The following is a 16,625-nucleotide window of genomic DNA, read 5'->3' on the forward strand; positions in this document are numbered from 1 at the left end:
ATTAATTTAAACCCATTTTAAGCCATTTGTTTCTACTGACAAGAACCATCAAAATAGGAAAAGTGTGAAAAGGAGGAGAACTATTCATCACTAACCTCAAAGACACAGGATTCGGGTGACAAGCTCCATAATAGCAACCGAACAAGTGTCGATCTCGGTAACCAATGAAAATCAAGAGAAAAATAGACAACAAAAGTGGAAACGGGGAATAATCCAAGGTGCACTCAGAGGGGGACAAAGCTGTCTGAAGGTGTGGACCACTGGCCAGCCGCACACCTCTTTCTCACAGCGACAAAAAAAACTGGAGAGGCGGAGAGAAAAAAAGACAATGCAATGGCTGCTGTTTGAAGCAGAAAAAGGAGAAGTGTAGTGGAGCAACTTGTCCTCTCCCTATGAGTCACGCAGCACTGTCGCCATTGGTAGGGGAGCCCTGAGGCAGAGTGCTTTCACCTGGCCAATCAACGGCGAGTATCGGCCCTAAATGCAAATCCTTTCAGGTGAGTTCTTCGCATGGCAGGGATTGGACGGGGCTGCAGCGGGGGAGGGGAGAGCAGAGAAGTCCAACCAGAGGGCCACACCTCAAACAGAAAGACGACAGACAGGTTTCTCCTGCAGAGGCGAAGGAGTGCTGGAGGTGTAGGTAAACAGTTGGACAGGTATGCACTTACTTTAGACTTTGACCACACAATATGGGCCAGTGTGGTGATTAAAATCTGTATGGAAGCTCAGAAGTAAAGTTCACATCTCTGTGTCCCATTAAAACATTTACAATGAATTGTGAGTCTATTAGCTGTGTCAGTGAGCCAGTTAAGCTGTTGACTTGTGGGGGAGTTGTTCTCCCTGCAGAAGAAAGCCCCATAAAACAATTTCTACCAGTGTGAGGTACAAAGAAATGAAACCGTAAAGTCGATTGTGTTTAGGTATGAGCAAGTTCTTCACCACAGAGGCCCAAAACTCCTCTCTTGCTTCCCCCTCCTCAGCCTCCTCATCCTCTTGAAGATTCAGTGATCATGATCACAGGAAAGCTACTGGTGTGAATCATCTTCACGATCAGTTTAACTCAAGCAGCTAGGTATTCGAGTCTCAAACTCTACATTTAAGGTGTTATATTGTCACATAGCAGCTGCAGCAGGCGACACAGGTCATTTTTAGTGACGCATATCTTGTTAAGTTCAGTGTGCGCACATATAGCAAAGACTTGATAAGAATCTTTATCAGAAATGACACTCAAGCTAACAGGAAGCGGTGGTCTGTGGTAAGAGTTGAGCACTCTGTGTCTTCACACTCTTGTCTGTGTACAATTATCTATGTTTTCCTCTGAAAAGCCCCATAGTAGTATATATATATAACAAAAGCAAAAGTCAAATATTTAAATAGAAACCAGGCTTAAACTGGGAGTGTCGGTTGGGAAAAACATAAGCATAAACTAACACAGGACTTGGTCATTGATATTTTAAAAATGAACCCATTAAACTCAATTGCAACTGCAGCCGAGTCTGTTTGTCACGGACCCCCAAATGACCCTCTCAGTCTCCATCCAGAGTGCTCTCATCATCACATTAATTCTTCCTGGCCTCCGTTCAGTACAGTTCAGCTCAGACTAGAAATCAGCTGTTTGCTTCAGATCAAATTGATAGCCTCGCTGTGAGGGAAAGTGGCACCAAATAAGTTGCATTTATCAACCCCTCTGGAAATACTGTCCACAACCCCCCGAGCCTTGGAATCTATTCGCTTCTTGTGTTATAAACTCTTAAGGCTAAAGCACTGCAGCGCTGCTAAAATCCAGGACAACTATGTAAACAAACACACACATGAATGTGTATAAGCAAATGTAATTCCTATGTTCCTCCCCTCATGTAAGCCCTGCAGATCATTTGAATCTCTGTACAAACACCACACAGTATCTGAGGCCTGAAGGACAGCTGCATACATTTAGCACATTACTGTCGATATTAGGGATGTAATCAATCAGTTGTAATTTGTGCGTTGCCACTGTCAACAGGGTACTTCTTTTACTTGGTCTTTAGTTTATCCTAAAATCGCAATGAAACTGCACTGAATAAGTTGCAAAAAGCTATTTCCTAACAGAAAGGAGCAAACAAACTTTTGAGAGTGCATGGCTGGAATCAAAAACACTTCATTTATTCCTCTATGTGCCAGTTCTTTCTGAGCCAGATGTAGAATTGTCCTTTTAGTTTTTGGTTAAAGGGACTTGAATGGACTAAATGTCCAGAGAAGGTGCACATAAACTGTAATTTACCCTAATTTGCACCCTAGAGTGTCAGCTGAATGTCAAGCATCATAAATGTAAAACGTATCCAAGTCAACATTGTGACAGTGAATCAAAAATACCCCTAAGTTTTCTCAAAATAATTATAATATTTAAATGATTTCAACATTTAATGCTGGGCAGTATACCAGTTTTATATAATTTTTTCTATAAATTGCCATACCAGTGTATAGCTGAAACAACTGCTGTAACTAATTTGTTTTTTACCTGCCATAGAATATTTTTAGAAATGTATCTTTGAATATTTAAATACTTTGAGTGTTTTATAAGTTGTTGACGTATCTTTTATTTTCAAGTTATTTTTTTTACTACATTCAGATTTTAATATACTATAGCAAAATACTTCAGTAGTAATCAAAGCCTTTAGTACATACATGATGACATTAAAATATTTGTACATTCTACGTACTCCTGACAGAATAAAAAGCTACTATAAACCTATAAAGTCATGTCATGGAAAACAAAAAAACACCATGATATTCAGTGAAATAGCCAGAATCTACAGAAACAGAAAATCAATCGATTATAGTATTGATATCTGGCTAGTAGTTTTAGTAATTTACCAATAATTTGCTAAACAAATTATGTTTAGATTAGTTTTTTCAGCTTATAGTTCAAGCTTTACAAACTTGTCATGATCATTTGTCATTATTTCTGACACTTCATAAACTAAAGTCTAATTTGAAAACGTCAGATTAATTAATTGTGAGAAAAGTTGATTGCAAAATGTTTGTAATTGTTTACGGTCTGAAGCACATCAAACGCATGTTGGCAAGAGAACAAAAAGTCAGTTTTATTCATATAAGTCAACATTTTTCACAGATTTGCTTCAAATGACTTTACAATTTGTACAACAGACACTCTCATTCTGCAGACTCTTGAGTCAGGTAAGGAAACACAAATAAACCTCAGGTAAGGCAAGAGAGGATGAACAGACATGTAATAGATGTCGTATAAGACATATCTTACATATTTGAGTTAAGGTTTGGGCAAAAACATTTTAGAATGAAAAAATCGTAGCAAAGCATCATAAAATGTTACACCAGACACACTCTTTAGTCTCTGATTTAAAGTGTTTGGAGAGGCACATTCATGGCCTCAAATCCAGGCTAAACTGTAAAGCTTCATGAGTGGCATGTGAATAATGTGTTATTGTGTATTTTACAAAAAAAAAACCTGTTTGCAATTATTCTCTCCTGAGAATTTACAATCCCACCCCATTATCTTCTGTAATACTGAACGCAAACTCGCCTAGATTTGCACAACAAATCACATCCACGCTCTTGGGAAAAGCAATAAAAGTGAAGATGTTTAAATTGCTGGTGCTTCATGACATGTCACTGGGATACAATTAAAATGAGCCCACAGTGTGAAAACACAAAAAGCCTGTCTCACACCGAGCACTGTGTTATTGCTTTAGTCCTATAATGGTGTTGTATTAAAAGTATGCCTTGATGTGTGATCAGTGCGGAGTCACATGACCTTGTAGACTAACTGAAAAGGCACACCTTTCCTTTGCGGCATAAGAATGGAAAGGGGTCACTGGTTACTCTTTTGTGCTAGTTCTGAATAACAGAGGCCGACCACAACAGACACAGCCCCCAGTATCTGTGGTAAGTCCCCATTAAAGGCCAGAGCTCAGCAATTCTTTGCACCAAGAAGCTGGTGCGGTTAAGGCCTGTCAGTGAATTCCCTTTCAACCAAAAGAGAGAGACATTAGATGACTAATTGCATGATGTTAATCTTCTTGCTTGTTTGTCCAAATGTCTGTCATAATATAATGCTGTCATAATAATCCATACACAAGAAACTTTCAGTTAGTCATTCAGGTTATTACATCTGTATGACAATAAATGTTATCTAAGCCTGAATGCTTATTCTTTGGGTCAAAGTTCAGTAAATGGAGCCCTCAAATAAGACTAGTGCATATATCGCTCCCACTTGAACTTTATTTATATGACACACATTATCTAAGCATGCCCAACAAATTTGTACCAGACAAACTTGCACTCTTGAAAATTCTGATCGCTCAGTAAACAGTTACGCCGTGGGACTGTTGACTCATAAAGCCTAACAAACATTTTGAAACAATCCTTGACAGGATGAGATATGGGAGCTTTTGGAGGACACACAGAATTATTTGTGTAGCTCTGGAGGTCATCTCATGGCTGCTTTAATACAGAACAGGGAAGCTTTCAGCTGAGGCTGTCAAAGGCCAGCTAACAGGACACAAGGGCACCACACAAGAGACTCAGAATGAGGTAAACAAGTGTAGAGCAAGGCATTATAATTAACTCCACTGAGATGGACAAATAATTATTGTAGGAGAGAACACCCCAAAAAACATATATCAGGTCTGGATTGTAGTGACAGACTGAAGGCGACCAAGGTGATGTAAATATTGTTTATTATTTTGGTGTAAAAGCGTACCAGCTGGTGGAGGTCAGACTCTGTTGTTGCAACAATCTAGTTTGTTCAATAAGCTGACAGCTCATAGAGCTACCAAAACCTTCTGATTCTCGGACAGCGACCGTCCTGAGCTGGGCCGGGAAGATGATTCACCGTGCTGCTGACTGAGTATTACCATAGACATACAGACCTAACAAAGAGCTGTGTAGGTGTACAGCTATAAGGACAACGCATTCAGTGTGCAAGAGCGTGAACAAATGTATGTGAGTGATTCATTAACACCTCTGAGAAGAGTCTGATGCACAGACCACAAGCCTTTAGCAGATGATGTTCAATGTGGTATTCAGTTTACCCGACTGTACTCAGACTAATATGTAACATGAACCGTGTGCACACTTCCAAAAGGCTTCTTGGAGAGATACTATTGACTAGGGGTCCCAGACCTGGTCTCCTTGGAGTACTGATTGAGCACTCAATGGAAGAATTGACTATATATAGTATATATAATAATACTGAAGCTGAGCGACCCATTCTCACCTCTCCTCTCCCTCATATCTAGCATACTGCTCTGCATGTTTACCACAATAATGCAGCTTCAGATTGTATTCCTTGAAAATGGGAACTTCCTCCCTACAGATAAGACTCCTTGGCTGCAAAACTCCTCAGTAATAATGTCCAGCGCTCTTGTAAAATCAGTGCTGTTTGAGTGTTGGTGATTGTAGCTAATGAGTTTATGTTGACAATTTGCTAATTTTTATGGCCTGATTTTGCAGCTCTTGCCAAATTATTACATGATTACTCAAAAATTAAAGATGGAAAAATCTAACTGGGAAGAAATACAAAAGATTTGAGGCAACATTTTCATTCATTAGGAGTTGTGTTTTGTGGCCGTTTGATGAATTTAAGTCGACATTCACTTTCATTTTAGCTTTGTTTTGCTCTTCACCACCTCCTGAGGGAAATATCTGGCTCTTAAGCTGCTAAATGCTCCACTATCTTTACCAGCTACTTGCTAACTGCGTCTGTCTGTGGTTTGGTGCTGGCCAGGAAATATGTAATGGGTTTTTAGAGCTTCTTGCTTAATACAGCTACCTGTTTTGTTTGGAAATGGCACTGATGAGAGCACTGAATCTGGACCAAAACAGTAAATCTATCTATGAGCTGAAAGATGAGAGTGGTTTGTCACTATGCGCTATTCATTTCACAAACACATGGTCATTTGATCCATTGTTAGTATAAAAACATTGATTATAGCAGCTTTAACAATAAAATCGAAACATATTGGGGCCTTTTTAAATAGCTCACGGCACTAAACCTGGTCTCGAGGCCAGTGGAAGTTCCCATAGTATTCAACTTATCTTCTGTGTGGGTTGGCCAATAAACCAAACAGGTGGCACAAATATTCTGGTTTATAACGCATAGAGTAGCTGTTGAACAGATAAAGGGGGCGCTAGCTGTTTTAGTAGCATTAGAACTACTGCTGCCGAATCCACATGCACACATACAAACTGCAGATCATTAATTATCAACTACAGAGAGCAGTCCGACAGTCCAGATCATCCACATCACACCTCTACGGGCTGTACCTGCTACCTGCAAGCACGAAGCGTTCATTGCTACATCACGTCACTTACCACCGAACTGTTGTTTCCCACACAGACATCTTTTTTATAAATAATCACTGAGGTTTTGAAAAGTCTGTCTGTGTCACACCAGCAAATTCAGCGCTGAGAGCGAGCCCGCTCCAGCATGTGTCAGCCGTTTCTAACCCGAGAGCTCTAGTTTATCTCAAGCTCATTATTAATAAAATGCCACGAGGCCCTAGGAGCATATTGCTCTGTCACTGAGGGCCTAGATTATAATACCCATTGGCTGCAGGCAGTTAAATAATTCAGCAGGCCTGTGGGCTGCCTGTCACTCTGAAATTAACCCAAAAGAAAAAACAAACAAAATTTACTGATGGTGAAGACAGACAACTGCCCCTCAGCAAATGTGATGAGCTGCCACAGCTCACTGAAAATTCTGTCGACTCTGTCATCGCTTATATTAGTCACACTTGTTGAAAGTTGAATGAGGAGAGATCGTTTGGCTTCTTCGGGCAAAGCTCAGGGTTTGAATCCAAACACCACTGAGCTGAGCTGAGTCATGGAAGGCCTCCGTGAGCCGCTCACTACTACCTCATTAGCTCTGAGAGACATGAAAAATAAAATATTGTGAAATGTCATAATGCGCCAAAAGTTGGGGAAAGCCGGTTTCTATTTTTGTGATGAACTACTTATCTTGTGTTGTCGAACTTCAGTGAGCTAGGACATTACAAACGCAGCCATCACTGCTTAATATAATCACACATACATCAGCTACAGATACAGCTTATTACATAGTGTGCTTACGTGGACTAATGTGGTTAACTAATCTCATGAGGTCAACATGCTGCCAGAGTGGACACTATATACTCTGATTCATCGTACCATGGTTCTCCCTGCAGACAAAGTCATATATTAAGGCTAAGGTTGTGTGATACATGCAGCTTTTGCATGATAAATCTAAACTAATGCGGTGTCTTTTAATTTTTCATTTAAATGTAATAGTTTGACATTTTGGGAAATACAATTATTCCCTTTTTAACCAAGAAATAAATGATTTATACCACTCTTCTCTGTCTATATATATATATATATACATATTAAAGGGTCCGGTGTGTAACACTTAGGAGGATCTATTGGCAGAAATGGAATATTATATTATTAATAGGTATGTTTTCATTAGTGTATAATCACCTGAAAATAAGAATAATTGTGTTTTTGTTATCTTAGAATGAGACGTTTATATCTACAGACGCCACGGATCGTTGTCCATGGAGTCCGCCATGCAAGAAGGGACAAAGCAAACACTGGCTCTAGATAGGGGTGTTTGCATTTTGGGTGTTGAGAGGGAGTTACGATGTGCACCATTAAATGCCAATAACAATACACCCTGATCCTTTAAGTTACAGCCAGCAGCCGGTTAGCTTAGCATAGCATGAAGGCTGGAAACAGGGCAAACAGCTAACTTGGCTTCTGTCCTAAGGTAAAAAAAAAAATCTGTTTAGTACCTATAAAGTTCACACATTACCATGGTGTATCTTGTTGTTTATTCCATATAACAACTACGGGTTTACAGGCAGGTTTTGTTACCTTTAGGCTGGCTAGCTGTTTCCCCTGTTTCCAGTTTTGATGCTAAGCTGAACTCACTAGCAGCTGGTAGTAGCTTTATATTTACTGTACAGACATGACAGTGCTATCAATATTCTTATCAAACTCTCAGCAAGAAAGCTAATCAGCGTATTTCCCAAAATGTCAAACTATTCATTAAGGTAAAACTGTAATGCTTCTTTTCAAATGTTGGTTTTATTATTCTCACTTGATTATCACCTTAATTTATTAATTCATGATTACTGAATAAAAACATCTTCAATACTGAAGACCATATTATAACGATGCATCAGAACAGCTATTCTTCATTAACCGTTTACTGTTCACCTCCTGGATATTCTGAAGGCTCAAATCTGACTGATTTAAAATAAACTAAACTTTACTACCACATTTATTCACAACTACAAACTTCAAACACAAAGTCCACTTGTCCTCCTTTTACATGCTAAAAATAGCTTGGCTGTAATCCTCTATTACATCACGACAATGCACAGATTCATGAAGAAACTAAGGCATGATGACTTGTCCAAGTCACATGCTCGTGAGACAGGCAGCATGAGAGCAGAATGAGGTTACAGGTGGAATTTCCCTTGTCTCTAATTTCTCTCTGACGTCATGTCCAGTGGCAGCGGTTTACTGCTGCCGCTGCCTAGCAATCCAACATGTCTGACAAGGTGATATTCAGGTGTCAAAAAGCGTGGCGGTGCCGAAACAGCAGCGTACAATTAAGGAACTTTGCAAACAGCAGTTCCCCTGCAAGCCCTGTACAGAAAACAGGCCAACATGGGGGTATTTTTTCGACATGTAAAAAAAAGGGAAGTTCAACAGTTTTATTTCTCTTTTCACGAGTCGGTTCCTGCATTTCTGCAAGTCATTTAAGGTTTCAGCCATCTCATATGATTGTTTGTTTAGTCAAAGCATATGAACATTGCCATCTTGTGGTTATTTTTAAGGCACCCAATTAATTTACACCTAAGAGTGTCATTATGTAAACTCTGTGTCCTCAAGCGTGTTGTTCAGCTATCACACTGTTTAAACTTGCAGGAGTTAGTGACCAAGTAAACTTTATTTGTAGGTACATGAATGGGCACTCAGACATCTCTGTTACAGGGAGGTAAACCTGTTTTTACAGATGACCACACATGCCAAATTGCAAAAGAAAAAAAAAAAAAAAGCGTCTGGATTCCCGTCTCTTCCAAGGCTACTCTGAAAGCTTTTGTGAAACTGGAGTGCTGCTTTCTAAATAGGATAAAAGCTCAGATCTTCTTTTTGTGTAGCCAAATCAATATCCAGCAGCCCATTAAGGCAGGCGGGCACATCTTGGGCAAGAAGAAGAAGTGTCTGATGTCTGTGGAGCTCCTCATCACTAAAGGGAGTGCAGCACAGGACAGCTCTCTATTGTTGACCTTGGTCATCCTCGCACTCCTCCTTACTGCTCAGACTGCTGACGGTGACATCACTGTCACAGGATAAGAAAGCTACCGGGAACTGCTTCAGCCACAACCACACTATTTGCAGTGCGCGCGCACACACACACACACACACACACACACACACACACACACACACACACACACACACACACCGTATCACTCAAAGCGGAAAAGAGGCAAAATAGAGGCTGAATGTGTGGGCAGAAGCATGGCAGGATGTTTCTAAAAACAAGGGCACATGCTTGAAACAAACAACATGACTCCACACTGGAGTATATTTGGAAAGTCTTGTTCTAGATAATTGCTTTCAGTGGATTGAAGTTTCCAATTATCCACAAGCCTCTGCCAGTGTTCCCACCATAGGGAGGGGAGGGGAGGAGGGGGGACACAGGGTGGGTGAAGGGTTGGTGGGCCCAGCTGGTCCTGTCTCTAGTGGGACTGACAAGCTAATCGCTCGTAACTCTCCCCTTCCCTCTGCGTCACAGCCGCCTCCTCTGAAGGGAGCAACGGCAGCCGACCAATGAGATCGTGTTTTGTCTGCCCCATGACACAAGCATCTTAGGCCAAAAATGTAAACATCTGGCAAACATTTAGAATTGCCACAGAATAGGGTTGATCCACTATCCACGCTCTGCAGACACAGACGTTTGGTAATGCATCAATAGCTGCTGTAGTTTTCATCACTTTTTCATTGTTTTCTTTTAGGGTCAAATAGGGTTGCAGTGAGGTTGGTACAATTTCAGGAAATAGTGAAAAATGACCAAGCTGACATATTTAAAATGCTGATTCTGTGTAACCAACAGTCCAAAACAAAAAAGCGTAAAAAAAAAATAAAATATCCGATATTGCCATATTGCCTGTGGACTGACTCATGGATTAACTGACTAATGATTCCAGCTATAATACCAATGAGGTGAGAGGTCAGTTGTGAATACAGTAGGTTGGCATTTTCCATGTTTCCTTGACAGGGCCACACCTGGGATCACAGGGTCAAGAGTTAATTCTGACTATGGAGGACACAATGAGTGCTCTCTGCTCATTTTAACTTTCAGTATTAGAGCTCTAATCAATGTAGTAACACTAAAAAAATAACTACCCTGGCAATCCCTTTATGACTGTGACTGTCATCTAATACAAATTGGCCATTTTAGGTGTAGCACTGTCTCTGAAGCACCAACATCTTCACACACACACACACACACACACACACACTCACCATCAGTGCAGTCACATGCCGGCTGACTGACACAAAGGGGAGTCACAGAGATCCAGTAGGCAAAGCAGAGCTGCATGAGCCCCAGCGGGCTACTCCTAACATCATATGAGTTAAATCATGCTTTCTTAGTTGTAACTTTTTGAGTGTGGGCATAGAGCAATGAAAAGGCCTCTACTATAGCCACCATCTGCTACAAATCCTGATTATTTCACATTAAAAGCCCCAATAAGAGGAATAATATAGACATAACTCCACAGGGAAACTCACATTATAGCTACACACATTGTTGCATATTATTAGTTACAAGAAAAGCAAGCAATAGCTATAAAACATGCTTTTTAAAAAAAGATCCTCAGTGGACTTACCCTGGTTCAGGCTGTCATCAGCACTGTATACATTCCCCTGGCTTTATACAGGCTAGGTTAGTGGATGTCCTCATGAAACACGGCGACGTTAGAAAAACATTATTATCCCTGGTGAGAGCTGGAGACACACGGTACTGTAGCTACATCATCTCATAGTCACCGGTCAGTTTACCCTCCCGCTGCTTTCGTGTGTTTCCTGACACAAGGTTGCAGTTTTCTCCGAGAGGGGCTGATGCGTGGGGAATTCCTAGCAGTCACATTTTCCTGGGAAATGATTGGCCCGACACCAAAGTTTGGCTGCAGCCTGGTTGTAGTAAGCAAAACCGGAGAGTTTTTTTTTTTTTTTTTTACAGTTCAGCAATGAGCACCGAGGGACGATGGTGGACTAAAAGACTTTATGAAAAAAGTTGTTAAGAGTCCGCGCTGATAAAGGAATGTTTTATTCTTAATCGATATTAGTATGATTTAGGTGGGTAGTGTCATCTACCACCGGGGAATAGATATGGATTGTTTTGCACTGCAAGTTAGCTTTCGGGTAATGTTTAGTAAACCGAAGGCGGTCACAGGTGTGGCTTTACAAGCAATTTTGACAACAGCTCAATACGATTTAGTCAAATTAAACTGCGGACGTAAAAAAATAAACAGTCGGTTGTACGAGCTAAGAGTTTGGTTTGAGTCCAGTTGGCTCTTCTTTACTGCGTTAGACAACGATAAGGGAGATGTAAGTGGAAAAGCGCATCTTCCGGGAATGTCCAAGCCCTTGTGAGATGAGAGCAATCGAGGATAACGTGAACTCCTCTACGGGCGGGGTCTGCAATAGGTTCACTGGAAATGATGAGCTTATGTTGTGAAAGCTGTATCAAATAACCTCCAGCTAAGCCATTTATCGATAATCATGTGCTCCCAGTGACATGAAATATGAGTATATTGTCGGAGTCATAGACACATTAGCCTTTATGTGTTGTTGTCTATAGATTTAGATAGAAAGAAAGAAAGAAAAAGAGCAGTTCCCATACCGGGAGTCGAACCCGGGCCGCCTGGGTGAAAACCAGGAATCCTAACCGCTAGACCATATGGGACTGGCATCACTTCGGCCAAAGACAGCGCCTTTCTACTGGGTGAACTCATATCAGATTGTGTTTCTGATCACTGATAATGTTTTTACACCGGTTTCTATAACGTACGACCAATTAAGCCGTCGTTATAAGTTCAATCTAAGGCAGCCGTGTTATTACTCGTGTTTCGGGTTGTTGTGGTGTGTATGATTTACAACACTTGTGAGCTAAGTACCATCTAGTGGCCTTTCAATGTTACTGTAAATTCCACACAAGATGTCAGCCACAAATACCCTGTATTAGCAACAGCCACTGGTTATACCTAAAGCAATTAATTGAACATGGATTGAATTAATCGATACATTGATTTAAAAAATAACGAATACGTGGAAGAAGGGAAGGATAAAACCTTAAAAACATATTAATCTTTATCGTGTTCCGAACACACTAAATATGGGTGCTAAACATATGACGTAATTTTCGCTGGAATGTTACAAGTGTAGGGACGGGGTCCTCTCGGCTTTATAAAAAATACTCTAGCTATATGTACAACGAGCTGAAACTAATTCACACAAATAAACTAGTATACTCGACAGCGCTGTGTTACGTGATACTGTTAATTTGTGTTTATGAGGCTATAGAGCTCACTAATTTAGAGCCAGTCGATATAAATGTCCTCTTTCCAGTCTAAGTGGTATCGCCCTTAGACTAGCAGAGGCACCCAAATATTTCACAAACTAGCAATCGTTGGCTAGCCAGCTAAGAGTTGAACTAACACACCGACAAAAAGGAAAAAAAATACATTTCCTTACACTTGAACTGCTTACGTTTATGTCAAGGATTTAGGTTTCCGTGTTAACAGGATGTCAACTCCAGCAAGACGACGTTTAATGAGAGATTTTAAACGGTAAGCGAAAAGAAAACAACAGAGAAGTAGCTACAGCTAACGTTAGCAACCTCCGGCTAGCTTGTTAGCGTTAGCCCAAACGGCATTCTAAACTACAACACCATCATCATCATCAATGAGTCGTATAGTCGTAGTTTCTGTCTTTGGTGAGGTGTGCTGCCGTTGGGTGGTATTAAAATGAACTACTGTCTGGTGAGGTATCGACAGGTAACGATATTTGTTAGCGTTACTCGTCGGTGGAGGGCAGCCGGGAGTAGTAACGTTGATGTTGTGTAACTTACTGCTCACCTTAGTAGATGTAGGTGTACCACTACTGCGTTTTATTGTCCAGTGTAACAGAATCACTCATCCGTGAGCCTTCCCCGAAACTGTCAGTGTCTCTGTTCATATATGATTTGTGTGGGCTGTGTGTGTAACAGGTTATTGGGGATACAGTTAAAGTCAGTGACCAGATGGCCCTTTACAGCCAGATGAACCGCTTGTTGACTGATAAAGGGAGCTCCTATCCCTGGGCCTTCGTAGATCACCATATAAGCCTGAGGATAAGCAACCATCTGCCATGCAGTCACTGAAAACCTGTGAACTCTCAGCACAGTCGGATATGGCACATGGTTTCTTATCCCTGATCTACAGTATGTTCCAACTAAACAGTACTGATATTCACTGAGTCCAAGACCGAGCTAATCTGGGTTGGCCCACTGTCTAAAATCATTCATGGCAGTATTTGTTTGACCATGCAAACTTTAGTAAACAATAAACACAAACATTAAGAATGTGGTTGTAATTATCAAGCAGGTAAAGCCATTGTTCATTTTCATTGTTCAGACAGAACAGCACACTATGGGCGTATTTTACCACAATACAACACAATTATAGCGTGATTGTTGTTCTTATATTACCAAAACAATCCAAATGAATAATTAGTATTATAGTAATGTTTGTATTATGTTGTTATAACACCCAGCTGTACATCCTGGTGGAGTGTTTGCTGCAAACTGTCAGCCCTCCTTCAGCATACACTTGCTTACTCCAGGCTTACAGACACAACTTCCTGCTTATATTTATTATACGCTTGCTGTTTGCAGATGTATATATTAGAAGCTTCACTACACCAATTTTTAATATTAGGAATTATCATTAATTTCTTGCCCTATTGACCCTCATGGTAAAAATGCAGTTTGTCTTGCAGTAATGACTTTAACTTGTATGTGTTTAGCTCTGTCTGTTATCATATGTTTATGTGATACCACCGTGCTCTTATCTGCCAGGCTGCAAGAGGATCCTCCAGCTGGGGTTAGTGGGGCCCCGTCAGAAAACAATATCATGGTATGGAACGCTGTCATTTTTGGGTAAGTCAGTTTGCTTGAGATGTTAAAGATTACGACAGGAGTTTTAGATATTTTAGTATTTAATTATTCTGTCTAAGTATTCACTGCTTGTTTTTTTGTTTTTGTTTTTCACATAAAATGATAATTAAATCTGTAGTTTATGTTAGAAGCTTTCACGAGTATTTTAAATTACAGTATGAAAAGTTTACATGAGCTTTTTGTAAGTTGTGTATTACTTCTCTTTTAGACCGGAGGGAACACCTTTTGAAGATGGTAAGTCTTCTCTGAAGCTCTTTATATCCAAATAATTTATCTCTCCAACCCTGCCATGACATGAACCCAGCACATCTCCATGATGACTTTAAGCATTGTATTGTGGAAGTTAGATTATATAAATCTGTATGATTATTAGTAGATTCGAGTATCCGTTGAGTTTGTTTTTGTTTAATTTCTGATCATGGATCAGTCTGTGTTTTTAATAAGTTTAGTTGTCCAAGAAGGCAAACCTTTGACTTGGAGTTAACTCCCTCACTGACTTCTGCAGCTTATGTGAACCAAGAAAAGTAATAATTTGCAAAAACGGATTCTAGCCATTCTTAAAATGAATTAACCAGTTTGATGAATCTTTCTTTTTTTTGGGCTGTGCAATAAAAAATCATTAGGAAAATTTAAAATGACACAAATCAGTTTCTTATCACTAAGTGAGCAGCTGACGTTGGAGTGTTATATCAACATCACCAGAACAACCAGCCAGACGCTGACATTTTGTAGTTGTCTACCGTAATGCTGTAATACGTTTCAGTTAATACCGTGCTATTACTTCGTACTTCCAGGAACCTTCAAGCTTACCATCGAATTCACAGAGGAATATCCAAATAAACCTCCAACAGTGCGATTTGTCTCCAAAATGTTTCATCCAAATGGTACGTACGTCACTGCCAGGGGTGGAACAATGCAAACTGCAGCTTTTAAAAGTTGTTATATTTATCTTTTATTAATTCTAGCACACCTGACTTGTTTTTTTGTTTGATCTAAAAAAATATCCTGTATGTTCTTTTGCAGTGTATGCAGATGGCAGCATATGCTTAGATATACTTCAGAATCGTTGGAGTCCAACCTATGATGTCTCCTCAATCTTAACTTCAATACAGGTAATCTAACACTCCTTCTTGCTGATAAACACATCACGTGTCAGTGCAAATTCATTTTAAAAATACAGAGAAAATTTGTTGTGACGACAAAGAAAAATAATACCCTAACATTTCATAAACAGTCCAGTAATTTATACACGTGATGTCATAAAGCTTTATTCGAAACCTAACCCGCTGACATTCCTTCTTGTATATTTAAAGTCTTTACTGGATGAGCCAAACCCAAACAGTCCAGCCAACAGCCAAGCAGCCCAGCTGTACCAGGAAAACAAGCGGGAGTACGAGAAGAGGGTTTCTGCTATTGTTGAACAGAGTTGGCGTGACTGTTGACCCCAGTTATTGTTCGAGTATGAACAGTGTCCAGCCCCGAATCAAGAAACCACCGATCAAGCAAACAACTGATCTCACAGAAATAAAATGACACATCTTAAAATCCTTCTCAGTATATTTGTTCCATAACTGTTGCTAGGTTTGTATGCTGTTGTGTTGTGGCATTCACTCCTGCCGAATGCTATTGTTGGGCAATAGCGTATGTTTGTTAAAAGTTAATGTACCTTGTTATATCTGGGTTACTTGCTACGTGCCCCAACTCTTTTTCTTTTTTTAAAAAAAAGGCAATAGCCAGTCTCTCAGTTGTCACTTTTCTACCTGTTTATTTATTAACTGGTTGGATGATGGTGACAGTTTATTAGATGTGCTTGCTGTGTGGTTTGCTGTGTAGATACCAAAAGTTCATATCCACAACAAAAAAACAAACCTGTGTATGGGTGTATCTCCTTGTTTTAGTGGCCTCACTTCCTTTTGGGTTTCTTTCTTTCTGCCTTTTGAAAGCCTTTCAGAGGGATAGAAAATTAACCTTGGCATGGACATCCATCCCTCTAACAGATGCCTTTGGGGGTCATTTTTCTCTCAAATGTACTTACAAAGCCATGCCTTTTGATTTTAAAAATGTTCTAGATATTGGTGAATATATATATATGTCCCTCGTCAACACAGAAACAAGACATTTAGTACCCTTTTCGGGCACTTCACTTTGCTTCATACAGAGTTTCATAATGCTGACATTCAAAGGCTGTGTGAGAACATTTCTATGCTATTTTACAATCTTACAAATCAGCTATTATAATAGGCTGATTACACGGTTTGAACAGGATGGTGTCTGTTTTCAGATTATAAACCTTTGCACTGGTAACCCATGTAACAAACTGTACATTTTCTTGTAAATAAAATAAATATACATCAGTCATCTTTGTTGCTTTTTAACTCACGGTATCAAAAAT

At 39.9% G+C, this 16,625-nt stretch overlaps 2 protein-coding genes and 1 non-coding gene across 6 annotated transcripts in view; 1 reads left to right on the top strand and 2 right to left on the bottom strand.

Moving 5' to 3' along the window:
- elf1 (E74-like ETS transcription factor 1) overlaps positions 1-11,652 on the bottom strand; it is a 39,273-nt gene extending 27,621 nt beyond the window's left edge. For 2 of the 4 annotated variants that reach the window (XM_051421306.1, XM_051421304.1), the window contains exon 1: positions 96-409. The gene's annotated coding sequence lies outside the window, so the exon portion shown is untranslated. Of the gene's footprint in view, positions 1-95; positions 410-10,904 lie in introns of those variants that run through there. The other 2 variants (XM_051421305.1, XM_051421307.1) reach the window with 2 other exon arrangements.
- A 259-nt stretch (positions 11,653-11,911) lies between these two features.
- On the bottom strand, positions 11,912-11,983 carry trnae-uuc (transfer RNA glutamic acid (anticodon UUC)). Its single transcript has one exon. It is a non-coding gene; the product is annotated as a tRNA-Glu (tRNA).
- Positions 11,984-12,680: 697 nt separating this feature from the next.
- On the top strand, positions 12,681-16,587 carry LOC127375295 (ubiquitin-conjugating enzyme E2 A). The gene is made up of 6 exons (XM_051421309.1): positions 12,681-12,866; positions 14,135-14,215; positions 14,442-14,467; positions 15,028-15,117; positions 15,257-15,345; positions 15,547-16,587. Exons 1-6 carry the CDS (start codon positions 12,823-12,825, stop codon positions 15,673-15,675), a joined length of 459 nt encoding a protein of 152 aa, XP_051277269.1. The 5' UTR covers positions 12,681-12,822; the 3' UTR covers positions 15,676-16,587.
- The last annotated feature ends 38 nt before the right edge of the window (positions 16,588-16,625 follow it).

This window comes from Dicentrarchus labrax, unplaced genomic scaffold (assembly GCF_905237075.1).
Source record: "Dicentrarchus labrax unplaced genomic scaffold, dlabrax2021, whole genome shotgun sequence".
Classification (NCBI taxonomy): domain Eukaryota; kingdom Metazoa; phylum Chordata; class Actinopteri; family Moronidae; genus Dicentrarchus; species Dicentrarchus labrax.